General features: G+C 49.9%; 1 protein-coding gene across 1 annotated transcript in view; it reads left to right on the forward strand.

Moving 5' to 3' along the window:
* The window catches only part of PRDM16 (PR/SET domain 16), a 169745-nt gene that overhangs the window by 111184 nt on the left and 44269 nt on the right, over positions 1 to 14292 (forward strand). Inside the window, exon 3 of the mRNA XM_017831180.1 lies at positions 10099 to 10233. Within this exon, the coding sequence (XP_017686669.1) occupies positions 10099 to 10233 (135 nt within the window). The remainder of the gene's footprint in view (positions 1 to 10098; positions 10234 to 14292) is intronic.

Below are 14292 nucleotides of genomic sequence, written 5' to 3' on the forward strand. Positions count from 1 at the left end.
CAGGAAGAAATAATTTAATCAGTCTCTCTCCCATTGTCATAATTCTGAAAGAAGAACAAGGTTTGGCTTGGAAGGTTTGTGAACCTCTTCTGGATGTCACATTGTCCCACTGGCAGGAAATAATTGGTTCTGAGGCTTTGGTGGAAAACGAGCACCCCAGAATTCCTATTAAAGTTTGAGTCACTGTGTTGGGGGGGAAATAATTATATTCACTGTGTAAATTTGAGGGCAGAATACTTTGCTCGTTTTTGTTCTCTTATTTGTTGAGTGAGATTGTTGCTAACCTGTGGGTGAATGTCAGGGGAACTCCCCTCTGTGAAACTCTTTTAGCTCTTCAGGTAAGAAGCAACTCCAAAACCTTCTTTTCTGTCGAAACAAACCACTAAGGGAAAATGTGCACCCTGGTGTCCCCAGTTCTCATTTCAGTGATGCACAAACTGAGGTCCTTGTGCAAGATTTAGGTCATGTGAACAGCCTTGACCTCCCTGGGGAGGCAAACCAGGCTGGGAGCAGCTTCCCCAGAAGCTGGAAGTGCCCTGAGGATCAGCTTTCCTGGCCTGGCTCTCGTCCTTCAGCCCATATCCCTGTGCTGCAGGGCACAGGCTCGGGATGAGCCTGGATACTTCCCTGCTCACTCAGCCCCAGGCAGAGGGGAGGCTTTACTTGCAGAACAGCTCCCCCAGCCCAGGTCCCTCTTGTCCCTCCAGCAGCCCAAGGCAAGGGGAGCAGCTGATTATTGATCCTCTGGGCCCCTCTGAGCCCCCCACAGCTGAGACCTGCCTCTCCTGCCCTGCCCACAGTGCCTGAGCATCCTCTGGACCCCAAATTCCCGACCTCACAGAGAGGGTTGGCCCTGCCTTTGTGCTGGGAAGATCTCTTGCCATCCTCTTGGATTACATTTATTAAATAAATCAGTGGGCAGCTCTTGGGCAGGATGTAGCTCAGCAGGGGGGGAGCCTGGGGCTCACAGGTCTCATCACCTCGTTTTTGCACCTTCTTTTGGTCGTGCTTTCGGTAAATCTCACTCTAAAGAGATCACACGTCTCAGCTCTCTGAGGGGTGAGCAGAACACTGTTGGTGCATCAAGAGAAAATGTCTCTGGCCTGGTGAGAGGGGGCTGGTGTGTTTTCCCAGCTCCTCAGAGAGGGGGCTGCTGTTCCTGTTTGTGATCGGCTGTGTCGGTCAGTCGGGAAACCTCGAATATCCTCTGGTTCTTTTTCTCAGTGCCAGCCCAGCTCACAAACTCATCTGTTTCACACCTTCTAAAGGGCACGAGCCGGGCGTGCAGAGCAGCTGCCGGCCCCGTGTGTGATAAGGAGGGTTGCAGGGGCTCTGCTCCCCGTCCCAGCCGGCCCTTTTGGGGGGGTTTCCTGTGTGAGTGGGGCCGAGGTGCAGCTGTGCTCGCCGTGGGGGAGGGCACGGCCCTGCTGGGCTCCCCGGCTGCCTTTTGGTTTTGGTTTTTTTTTTAAAAATCTCTGCTCTGAAAGTGCCGGGCCGTGGGTAAAGCCGTGGTAACACATGCACCCTTTGGGCCTGTAAATTCGAGGTATTTAAAGTGAGTCTGTGGAGAAGTGCACACCTCCACAGGAGTGTTCCCAGCCTGCTGGGTTGCCATTATCCATGCTGGCAGGGAAAGTGAGAAGGGATAATCATGCTCTGTACTAGGCTGGTAAATTCAGTGCTAGAAGAGCACGATACCTGTCTGTCTTAGGACTTGTCCTGCCACTCTGAACCACACCTCTGGCAGCTTTTTTGATGGAGCTTCTCTCCCTCCCGTGGTCGTGTCTGGCTGTCGTGTGGTGGTGCCTGTCAGTCACGACCTCAGGCAGGGTGCACAAGCTCTGGGCAAAGACAGAAGTGAGACCAACACAGTGGTTGTCACTGCATGGGTGTAACTGGCACGAGTTACACGTGGAATGAAAGCTCGTGTCCTTTCCTACCTCTCCAGACACTTAACACCTTGGTCTTGTTGCGTTGCTTACCCTGCCAGTAACTTTGATTTCCCTGCACTTCTGATTCCCTGTAATTTTAAATTCCCTGGCAGAAAGTTTGGTTTGTGTTATGCTGAGGTGTTCAAACCTGGCCCAGCCACCAAAGCCAGGTGGGAGGCTGTGTCCAGGTGTTGAGCTCTAAGAATAATTCAGATTTTGGGAGTGAGACCTACAGATTGTATCCATCAAATACTCCCAGGATGCACCTCCAGAAGCTCATCAGAATTTATTTTTAAGGTTGGCTGTGTTTTCCTTGTGGCAGAAGCATCTTTTGGGTATGGATAAGGGGAAGCAGCTGTGTCTCAGTGGTAAGAGGACTCTTGGAGAAATTACCACCAGAAAATCTTCCCGTCTTCCTACGATAACATTCTGTTCAGCTTCTGTGCCTGTGCCTGCTCCCTTCTGCCAGGAGTGCTGTCCTGCTCCTCCTCCACCTCATTTTAGCCCACACCTCCCTTTGAAAATAGCACCCAAAGCATTTGGGGTCTCCACAGGAGCTCTGGGACACGAGTGACTTGTGTGTGTTTTAATCCCTTGGAACAGCCCTGGGAGCTCAGAACCTCCCGCTGCTGCTCCCTCTCCCTGATGCAGTGAAATGTCCTGAAGCTCCAAATCCTCCCCTGCCTGCAGTAGCCTCTGTCTTTTGTGTGTCAGATAAAGATTTCTCTCAAGTTCCCATTCATTTCTCATCTGTTAAGCTTTTAGAACTCCACAATTACAGTTTTTTGAAATGAGCCAAAATGCTGTAGAACACAGAGGTGGGATGTCCTGAACTCTTTCAAGGGGGAGGAAAACTTCAAAGTTTTAGAGTGTGTATATTACAAAGAACTGGAAATCCCTTTCTTGACTCGTGTGTACAATATCTGAGGCAGCCCTGGGATTTGATTCGAGCATCATTTCTTATGGTTTACTGTTTAATTTGAGTCAGTGTGGTATGAATTACGTTACTGGTGAAAAATGAGCTTTTGTTGGGATAAACGCCTGCCATCAGCTTGGAAGCTGTCTCCTGTTTTGACATCTTTACTTTGTGCTTTTCTGCGTGCTGATTAGATGTTGCTGTGCAAGTTTAGCTGATTGCCCTGGGAGAGGGTGAGAGTGGGAGGGAAAAACGAGGGGGTGGGATTGGTTTCATGCATCAACAGGAATCAGCATTGGCAGCACCTTTTATGACATCCTGTGGCATTCAGGGTGTCTTCTGGGTAGAAAAACTGCACCTCCAGAACAGGAATACGAGGAGTTACAGGTAGAGGAGGGAAAGCAGAGCCAGTGTGGGTTTTTCTCAGGAGTTCTTCACTTCTGCCCTTTGCCCCGTTGCACAGAACTCGCTCTGCCCATGTCAGTGCGGTGCCTCCCTGCTGTGGGGAGCTGGAGATGCTTTCCTGGAGGTCATATTTGATGTGTGTAAATGTAAATTTAATGGAAAGGGAGTCCTGGATGGTTGATGCTGCTGGTGGTTCCTCCTGCCAGGGTTTGTGTTTATGGTCAGGTCTGATGCACCTTCTGCTGGAGCCAATCTGTGGTGCCCGAGGGACACAGCGATGACACTGTGGGCTGGCAGGTTGTTTTACCCTGATGCAGGGCTGGCACATGGGAAATACTCACTGGCTGGTCTGTGCTGGTGTGTAAGAGAAGAGCAGTTCATAGTGGGCAGCCCTTCAAAAGGCTTTGCTGGATTCAAATGCACTCAAGAAATCTAAGCTCGCCTACAAAGCTTGTGTGAGTGATCCAGACTCCTCTGCTTGGAGCCTGAACAGGGAGTTTTGGTACAAAACAGGCTTTTTCATGTGATTTCTCGTGTGCATTAGATGTGGTAGAAAAAGAAGAATGAGAAGGTTATTTTTCCGTGACAGAAGCATGTCCCAGTAACAGTCTTCCCTGCAGCTCGCTGGTGGTTTCACTCCAGATCCCTCACAAAGCCAGATGACACGGGAGCCCAAGAGCAGACTCGGAAACACACACACCAGTGGAAAATTCCCACTCCAGACGTGTGGCTTGGGCAGGAGTGAAAGTTCAGAAACATTTAACCTTTTAAAAACCTGAATTGGTCTCTCTCCCTTTGGCTGCAGCAGTGCTTTGCCTCCCACAGGCCAGCAGTGCCACCAAACCCAGCAGTGTCACCAGGCTCAGCAGCAGCCCTGGTCAGTCTGTGCCTGGCATTGCCAATCCCCTTGGCCCCAGTGCAGTCCAGCTGAGTTGCCTCGTGTTCAGGGTTCTCCCGGCTCTGGCTCAGTTTAGAAGAGGGGGGAACTTGCTTGTTTGACAGTGGGAGAATCATAAAGATTTTTCCTCTCCTCCGAGCTTTCCCAGTGTTTGGATACTGTGGGCTTTCGTCCCAGGGCCGGTGGGTTCTGTGTTCTGCTGGAATCTGCAGGTCTGCTTGCAGAGAGGACAAGATGTGAATGGTGAGGAGACTCCTGGGGACAGGAGGCTGTTCACAGAGCCAGACACATGAACTGAGTTCTCTGATCCTGCAGCCATTTACCAGCCCTTAGGACTTGAGCCCTGAGCCCCCTGCACTGCCTGTGTCCCGTGGGGGTCACGCTGCAGATGAGGCTCTGACCACCAGGGTGGTGGCCAGAGCTCTGCTGCCCACTCCTCATGGAGAGCACAGGCAGAGGCTTTCAGGGGATGACCCTTTCTCTCCTTATCTGGTGGTTTTGGGGCTGGCAACTGGCTTTTTTGGACAAGAAGTTTACTGTACATAACTCAAAGTGGCTCTCCCTGAGTACACTCAGAGCTTTTCCTGTGGCCCTGAGCTGGGGCAGCAGACAAGTAGGGTTTGGCTCAGCTGCTCTTCCCATCGCTTTCCAGTGCTATGACCTGTTTTTGTCTGACACGTTTCTCATTAACTCTTTGTCAAATCACCAGGAAGCCTGCTTAATTGCGGGCAGAGTGCTGAATTTATGAGTTCATCTAGGCTTCATGTCTACACATTGACAGAGGTGTTTCTCTGGATGGAGTCTTTTTCTCTTCATTTTGTGGCAAGAATGGAGTTTCTGTTTCAGTTACTTCTGAAAGTCATAAATTGCAGCAGGCCCTCCCTCCCCTTTATTTAAAAGAAACACAACAAAACTTCATGGCAACAGTTTATTGCTCTAAATCAGCTCGTGGGTCATTAAAGCAAAAAGGGGGGGAGGAAAAAAAAGAGGAAAAATCTCCAACTCCTGCCAAATAAAATGCGCACATCGGCCAAGCTGTCAGAGGCAGATCCTGCGACCACGGGATGAGAAGGTTTATTACACTTTGGGCTTCTGGGGAGGGATGTTATAGCAACAGGACGCTGGGTCACTGATGGCAAACTCCTGGTTGCTTCGTTTCTTCATGCACACTAGGAATCCATTAAGCGACCTGACGACAGATCCGCAGGCACCGCGGCCCCCGGCACACCTCTGCCGGGGCCAGGCCTGGGACGCTGCCCATTAAAACGTGAAAGGAACAACCCAACAGAGAGCCCACAAATTAGGGGAGCAGGAAACCTCAAATGATGTGCAAAAAAAATTGTAAACGTTCGAGGCGAATTTTTCCATAACTTCTGCTCCATAACTCAGCATTTCTGATGTTAATAAATTATGGAACGGAGCCTCTGCGAGATCAATGAAGCCTTTTGGATCCAAACCCCGAGCGCCGCGCAGCAGACGGCAGATGAAGCTGCAAAGTGAGTCCTGGAACATGACAACAATTTCCTTTTGGCTGGAGAGGGATGAGCCTGAACCGCAGCCACAGCCGGCGTTCTGGCTCTGCAGCCCAAATCCCTGTCTCTGCAGTGGGGCTGTTAAAGCCCTGTAATCCCAGGGAACGTGGAGGTGCATTTGTTTGGAGCAGAGAGCCTGGAGAGGAGGAGGACGGGGACTCTGGAGCAGGGAGGAGAGAGTGTTCTGTGGAAACACAGGGAATGACTCCACCAGACAGAGTCATGGCACAGTTACTGGCAGGGAAGAGGAGGGGAATTGGGAGTTCTTCGATGAACTGTTGGATTTGCAGACAAAAGTCCTGGGAGGTGCCGGGGGTTAATAAATAAACACTGAACTCACCATCTGAAGCAGAGGGAGAAAAGATAAACTTAGTTTTTGGCATATTCAGTAAAAAAAAAGCAAGGAGAAATCCATGATGGGGTGGGTGGGATCAAATGGAAGAGTGATCAGGGGAGATGAGGCAGAGGAAATGCTCCCACAGGAATTAACTCTCTGAGCCCTCAGGCCACAGTCCAGATGAAAGTTTGCTTTTCCAGCAGATCCCAAATGCACGTGGCTGTCCCTGCCCACCCGTGGTTTAACATGGGGACAAGGTAAAAGGGACACAACGTGTTCCTGCAGGCAGCCCAGCTCCAAGGGACAGGGATGCTGTGCCTCAGATCTGAGAGGATCAAGGGAATGAAGAGCATTGCCCCAAAACTGGCTGGAGTATCAGCACGTACTGGTTACAGAACAGCAAAACCAGTGCCAGTTACTAAGTATAAATTTATGTTGGTTTTTTTTCTCCTCTCCCGTATCTCCACACCTTTTTTCCCCTCTCCTCTTGCTCTGACAACTTCTTTTAATGTCTGAGCCAAATTACCCACTGGAGAGAGCTCTGCACTGCCTGGCTGGTGCAGAGCCAGCCCGAGCACAGAGCACAGGAACAACTGCAACTGTTCCCTGTCAGCTCCACCAAGGCAGAGTCCTGCTCATTACACGGGATCTTCTGCTTGGGTTTTCCTTCCTGTGGCATCTCTTTTGTTGCTGCTGGTGGTAAATACCCGATGTCAGCCTTTACCTGTCCAGGGAACAGGGTGGGCTCATGATTAAAGCTGCTGATAAGTCCTGGGTAGGGATGACCTTAGTTCTGGTCTTAACTGTGATCCACCAGGTTTAACAGAGCTGGAGAGGAGTGCTGTGGTGAGTGCAGCCCCACTCCAGTAGCTGTGTGGAGCTGAGGTTTCCAGCAGTTCACTGCAGGGTGAATCCCTCTGTGCTTCCATCTGGGACCTTCAGTTTACCCACAGCCAACACTCTTTGCCTCCCTTTTTTCTGCCCACCTGCCCTTCTTCAGAGCATCAGTTACCTCTTGGTGCTGCTCCTACTTCTTCTAAACACTGAAAAATGAATTTTTCAGGAACTTTCCAGGAGCATTTTCAAACTGAAAATCTCTTTTTTTTTTTTTAGTTACTGACAACGGCTTGTAAGCAGTTGGTTTGCAGAATTTCGCCAGAGGAAATTTCTGATTTCCTTCTGGTCTAAACTGGAAGAAGATGTGGTAAAAGGTCTCAGCTGGTTTTTCCGGAGTTTTTTAAGGTGGGAGGAAGAGAGACTTAGAATGTTATTCTGTGTGTGCACACTCGACAGAGGAAAAAATAGATACCGCAGATAGTGATTGGTGGTGGCTTTTGGATTTCTCAGGGTTCTCTGTGCTGTGAAATAACCTTGACCCAGAACATCAGCCGAGAGCGTGAGCGTGTGAACTCGAGCTTTAATTAGAGGTGTTGGCCACCAAGGGCTGAGCTCACCCAGGAGCACCCTCTGCTCCAGGACTGGTCCTGCAGCACTTTCAGACCAGCTGATTACCCCTTTTGTTTTCTTCTCAAAAGGTCCTCGTTGATCCCAGCAGAGGCATCACACTCGAGGAGGGACGGCTGTTTGCAGAGTCCCCTCCAGTGCCACTGCCGGGCCTTGGGCCGTGGTGCTGGGTTCTATTTGTGGGGTACAGTGAGTGTGTGTGAAAAACAGGAGCTGAAGTTCTCAGGGTTTCATGCAACCTTTTTTTTTTTTCTCGTTTTGATCTGTCAGCTTTCACACCCCCAGCTTGGGTTTTATTTCCCCACGCAGATAAAACCACAGTTTCAGGTGATTTCGAGCTGCGGCAGAACCTCCTCCTGAGGCAGAGCTGGCCCTGGAGCCTGAGCAGGGCCCTGCAAAGTGAATTTGAGCCAAATTCTGAGCTTTCCTTGAGCTGTCTCCCCATGGAACTAGATGATCCTGGAGATCCCTTCCCACCCAAACCCGTCTGTGATTCTACAATCTGAGTGTCCTCATCAAACAATTCTGGAAGATGAGAGAGGGTGTCTGTAAGATACAGCTGTGAAATAAAACAGCCTTTTTGGGTAGTCCTGGAGTTTTCCACATTGTGTTCCCAGGGTGACTGAACATCACCAGTTGCTGCCTTATAAATTAATGGCATTGGGAGGTTTGTGGGCTGCTGTTCACTCAAACCTTTAAAAACTGTTCAGTGGCTTCAGACCAGCTGAGCATCGATGATTCATCTCATTCTGTTTTCCAGACGAATTCCCTGGAAGTTGTTATCACTTTCTGATTAGGTGTGTCCCCACTCCTGCCCCTCGAGGTGCTGGTTTGGCTGGTCCACTTGATTTGGGATCAGTAAGGCCAAGAGAAGCACTTCAATCTTAATAGCTTTGGTCAGCCTCTGTTCCTGGAGTTCCCTGAGATAAAACAGGAGTTATGGTTATTTTAGCTTGAATTAGTACAGTCTTGTTGTTACAGTTTGTAACAACCCATGTTACGAACACTTTCTTGTTGTTGTTTTTTTCTTGCAAAGCCCAAACAACCTAAAATTGGCTTCTTGTGCCATTACTGCCCCATCTGAGGCCTTTGGTGTTCCCAGCAGAGCTCAGGGGAGGTGAACAAGGGGGTCCAGAAAGTACCAGGGTTTGAGGAAGGGTCTGGTCAGGGCAGAGTCAGTGACTGTGAGTGTTCCCAGGCAGGGGATGAAGGAACTGAGCACATACAGGTTGTTTCCTGCCCCAGTTCTGTCCCAAACACGTTTGGGGAGGAAATGCAGGATTTCAGTGACTCTCAGTGCCATGTTCGATTAGGGAGGAAGAAGGCAAAGAGTAATGGTGGGAAAGGGTTAGTGCAGGAGGTGAGGGACCAGGGAATGTGTGCAGGGAGGTGGGAGCTTTCCTGGGGACACTGGCAGGTCCTGCAGTCCTGGGGGTTCAGGGCTGGGAGTGAGAGTCTCAACTGGCAACATCCCCCTGAGATTCCTCAGCCCAGCCTTGCTGCTGTCATCGCTGGGTTTTAATTTTTCCTTTCCTTTGTTTTCCCACCTTTTCTTTTTTCCCCTCTGTCTTGAAATAGATGGGAAAGTATTATCGTATCCCATGAGATTTTGAGAGAATTAATTGCTAGTAAAAGCATGTTAAGAGCTTCTGATGACTGAAGTAATTTGCACTGACACAGGGTCTGGTCAGGGTAGAGGGAAATTTAAGGAAAACAGGAGTTTCTGTAACAAGGAGGCCCACTTAGGAGCAGAACATGCTTGGGCTCAAAGGCCTTTTCCTTGTTTTCAGGGTGTCCTGTGTAATCTTTTAAATGTGCTTTTATATGTGAGTTGCCAACTGGATCAACCCAAACATCGGTGGGGAATTCTGAGCATCTCCTCTGTTTCTGTTACTAAACTTCACTGTCTTAAGAGAGAAAAAGTCTCTTCCTGGTAAACCAGTGTGTTTCTTTGAATCACAGTCCTTTAATTAACTCTTTTTTCCACACACCTGGACTTTTATTTGGAGGTTTTTGTTTGGAAGGGGTCTGGTTTTGCACACAAGCCCAATTGTGTCTCACACTCAGCCCCACTAACGTGGTCAGTGGATTTCTGATGCTGTACTTTGATAAATGAGAGTATCATTTGTTAAAGCATTTTTTTAAAATACCATTTCCCAGCGCTGTGGAAAGTGACTTGTTTTGAAAGTGGATTGAAACATTTGTAATTAAAACTGGTCCTGCATGAAAGGATAAAATAGATAAGGTGAAGATGGAGCAGTTTAAGGACCTTGTCATTGAAATCAATAGAGTTTGGAGGAATTACCTGCTTTGGTTCCTTGGACTGGTGTGGAGACCAGAGCTGTGTGTTTGTCTCCAGTTGTGGTCCTGATCCTGTTCCTCCTGGACCACTCTGCTGCATGTCCTCAGAGGTTCTGCCAACGGGGAATTTCAGATTACGGCTGAGAGCTGGTTTTACTCTTGTCATCTCTCTGTGAGCTGTGTGTATCATCCAGTGTTCTCTTTTCTGTTTCTAGTTTAGACTCCTGCCTTGCAAACAGTTTTCCCTCCTCTCCTCTCCCCAGAGCTGCCGTTTGGTGCCAGCTGACCTGTGCCTTTCTCCCGTTCTCCTGCAGATTGCTGACGACCTGGGCAATGAGAAGTTCTGTGTGGATGCTGGCCAGGCTGGGGCTGGCAGCTGGCTGAAGTACATCCGTGTGTCCTGTTCCTGTGATGAGCAGAACCTGGCTGTGTGCCACGTCAACGAGCAGGTAACGGCCCTGCAGGGGCTGCTGTGCCCACCCCACCCCTCCACAGGGGCTGCCCTGCCCACCCCACCCCTCCACAGGGGCTGCCGTGCCCACCCCACCCCTCCACAGGGGCTGCTGTGCCCACCCCACCCCTCCACAGGGGCTGCCGTGCCCACCCCACCCCTCCACAAGGGCTGCCCTGCCCACCCCACCCCTCCACAGGGGCTGGGGGGGTTGGCCAGGGCATGGTGTGGAGGGGCAGCACTGAAAGGAGCCAGCCAAGGCACTGATCTGCTCAGCAGCTCCACTGGGGTGTCCCTGGGACCCCCAGAGTTCAGATCTTGCAGCCCCTGACTGCTCTGGTGGTGAACAGATGATGTGAACATGGGTGATGGTGACAGAACACAGTGAGAAGGGTGGAAAGCGGTGCTGGGGGGTCATGGCCATGGGAACTGTGGGCAGGGCTGGGTGGGGAGCACAGTGCCAGGCTGGAGACTCTGTTGGTGTCTGCCTTGAAGAGGAAAGTGAGAGCAGGAGGTGGTTTGGGAGTCTGCTGAGGAGGAGGAGGGCAGGTGGAACCCTCCTAGGCAGGTGACAGCAGTGCTGGGGGGGTGTGAGTGGGGGGTGTTACATGGAATTAATAGGAATTTGATGAGGTCTGCCAATGTTTGCAAAGCTCTCTGAAGCTTAAACCCAAAAATGGATTCAGGATGAGCAATCCTTGTTGAGACTTTCACAAACTTCCAGTTGAGTTCAAATCAAATGCAAGTTTCAGACCCAACTTAAATGAGAAATCCTGTCCTGCTGCTGTTACCTGCCAGCAAACAGGAGGCACATTTGGATCTGTGCAGGACTTTTAAGGATGTTATCAGCTGCTCTGGGCTTCCATCAAACTAAGTGAATTCATAATTCCCGAGTGGCCAAGGTGCCTTTTGAATATAACCCCCCACAATACAAGAGTATTTGAATTCTTAAAGACTCAAAATAAAATTTCTAGTGAAGTAATTGACAGCAGAATCTGGACTGTTGAATGATCCCCCCCGTTACAGATTATAATGTATTTAAAATGTATTTCTAGTTAGAAAGAGATTAATTGAGACATTTCATTAACTATTTTTCAATTGTGAAGCCAATTTTCACAGGTAGAATAACGTTAGCCCATTTTCTTTATATTTATTCATGCTGAATAGGTATTTGAAAAGAATAGAAGATATCCTTGATTGACTGAGATAATTGTGATTCTGAAGGAGGACTGAAAAAAAATGGTAGAAAAATGATATGATTTACTAAATATGTCTGGAAAATGTTTTATTTTTTCCTGTTGCTACTGCTGCCTTCATGAGGAAAATACTTGAGCAGTTCAGGAGTCTGTAATATTAAACAGAATCTCTGTAATAAAGATAATGGCCTGAGCTGGCTTCCAGGGTGATAGCTGCAGCTTTTATTTGGGATGCAGATATTGGGGAATAAAAGGAGTAACAGGGGATGGAAAAAATCGAGCCTGTGTTTAATAACCTCTGTGAGGTGTGTGTGTGTTGCAGGGTTTTCTGTGTGGTGACTCCGTTCGGGATCCCCGGGTACACAACACAGCGCCTTAAAAAAAGAGGAAATAAAAAGCAATGTGGCTCAGCTGAGACAAAGGGGAGGCGATTCCAAAGGAGGAAAACGCGGGAACAAAAGCAGACCGTGCAGCCCCATCCCGGCTGTGCGTGCACAAGGCCAAACTTCTCCCTGTGTCCGCTCCTCCCGGGCACCGGGACGGGGCTGGCAGTGGGAGGGCAGGAGGTTCAAACCCTGCCCGGCTGCCGGGGTTCATTGTTTGTGAGAGGAGAACGTAAAGAGCCGTTTTTCAGCTGGTTTTGAATTTTTGGGCTCCTCTGCTGCAGCCGATGCCTCGGGTGGGTGGGTGGGCTTTTGATCTTTGGGTAAATGCAGCTGTTTTTCTCCCCTCTCCGGTGCTCTCTGTCCCCCCCAGAGTACGAACGTGTGGCTGTGCCGGGGCTCAGACGGGTCCCGGCTGGAACTCGGGCAGCAGTAACAGGGTGGTTCCTGCGGAGGGTCCTCGTCAGGGAGGTGGTTCTGGGACGGGCTTTTCTCCCTCGCCGCGTTTCGTCCCCGTCCCTCGCCCTGGGGATGGTGAAACGTCCCCGCCTCGTCCCGGGGCTGCGGCTGCTCCCGAGCACTTTTCCTCAGAGGGAAGGATGCCCAGCTCCGGTTCCGTGGTGCCGGGCTCTGAGCGAGATCAGCCTCGGAGTGTGGTTGTGGTTCTGCAGCACCGATATTTCGGTGTTTGGACCAAATCGCTCGGGTTTAGCTGCAAACTGCTGCAGGCAGAGCCAGCTTTGTGCTGCCCCGAGCTCACAGCCGCAGCAGCGGCCACACAGCAGATCCGTGTACCAACCCAGACTGGAAAAGGGTTCCTCTGGCTTATTTTTACCTTCATTTTTTAATATATTTTCTATTTATTTTTTCTCTCTTCGGTGCCCCGTGCCCAGAATAATTTTGATAAAAATCAAGAATTATTTTTTTATTGATATTTTCAGTCATCCGTGAGAGCACTACCAAGCCCTAGTTATCCTGTTAACTATTTAGTGTTAAATTAAACTGGTAATTAAGAGAGTTGCCTATTCTGTGGTGGGAAATGAGAAATGATCATGTTTGGAGCTTTTCTATAAATGACCATAATTGATTTATGAATGTAAATCTTCTGCTGGTTTAGTAAATCCGAGTTTTTTCGGTACACAAGAAATAAAAAAGGAGAGGAAACACAGCAGTGGTTTTAATGAATCCAGACCATCAGTAACACGATTGCAAGATGAAGTTAATTATTATAATGAAATGTTTGATGAAATTAATGTGACTCCAGCAGAATCCAGCTTTTCCCTGATCATTAATGAAGCTTGTCCTATATTTCTGGAAAGACTGCAGCAGACGCTTTTAAATACAAGGAGCTACTTTGTTCTGAGAACAAACAGGAGAGGAAAAGGAGCTAAAGGGTGACACAGGGGCAGTGTCAGCCTTTGGCAGGGTAATTCTGAAGGATTTTTCAGTGTAAAATTTGTGACTGTATCTATGAACTAGATGGACCTTTTAGACCGTGGTTTGTGTTTTAGTGCTGGTTTGGGTTACCAGCTGCAAGAGAAATGTCTGTTAATAGCAATTTTTTTTTTCTTTTTTCTCTTAGCTTGGGTCATCCCGAGTCCTGTTTTTCTGACTCAGCCCTGAGCTCTGGGCTCACTCCTAGGCTGTCCTTTGCTTTTTTCCAGGCAGTTTTCCCATTAAGCTCAATGTGGTTTGGTCCTGGGAAAAGCTTTTCTTGTTGAATGAGCAGGGAAGAGCGTTGAAGTGCAAATGAAAAAGATAATGAGAAAATGGTGAATTTTATACAACTTTTGGGTTGCAGTGGAATTCACAGAAATGAACCCTCCCATCCCTGTGGAGCAGGGCAGTGGGATCTCTCAGAGCTGTGCTCACCTGTGCACAGGTGAGTGTCCTGCTGTCAGCTCGGTGCTGCTCGGGTCTCTCAGCTGTACAGCGAGATCCTCGGTCCCTGCCTTTGGCACCAGGTGCCTGTTTTGGGCTCTGAGCTGGGTGGGGACAGAGTGTCTGCCACGGAAGAACTGTTTGCAAACCAGCGGGAACCAGTGATGGAATCCCTGAGGATTCTGGCAGGCGCGGGGATGGGTTTCTGTGCCCTTTGGGGCATCTTATCAATGGCAAGCAGTTGGATTTCATTTCTCATCCCAAACATTTGTGTTTGTGGCCGTGTCACTGCTGGGAAACTCTCGGCGGGAGATCCCCCGGCCTGCCCCGCCGGGCAGTGCTGGGTGGGCGCACAGGGACCGGGATCCCGGGGAGTCAGCGAGTGGGGCTCTGGGGAGGTGCAGGGAGTGCTGAGGAGGGGATGGAGGGAGGCAGCCGGGCACGGCGAGCAGCCGGCGCGGGCCGGGATGTCGGAGCTGCACCGGAGCTCCCGTAAGGGCCGCCCCGCAGCGCGCGGGGGCCGCGACACGCGGGTCAGGGGGGCGGTTGTGTCTCCGTCCGCCCCGGGCAGCGCTTGGAGCTGCTGCAGAGACACGG

Source organism: Lepidothrix coronata, unplaced genomic scaffold (assembly GCF_001604755.1).
Source record: "Lepidothrix coronata isolate B3197 unplaced genomic scaffold, Lepidothrix_coronata-1.0 Scaffold188, whole genome shotgun sequence".
NCBI classification, from domain to species: domain Eukaryota; kingdom Metazoa; phylum Chordata; class Aves; order Passeriformes; family Pipridae; genus Lepidothrix; species Lepidothrix coronata.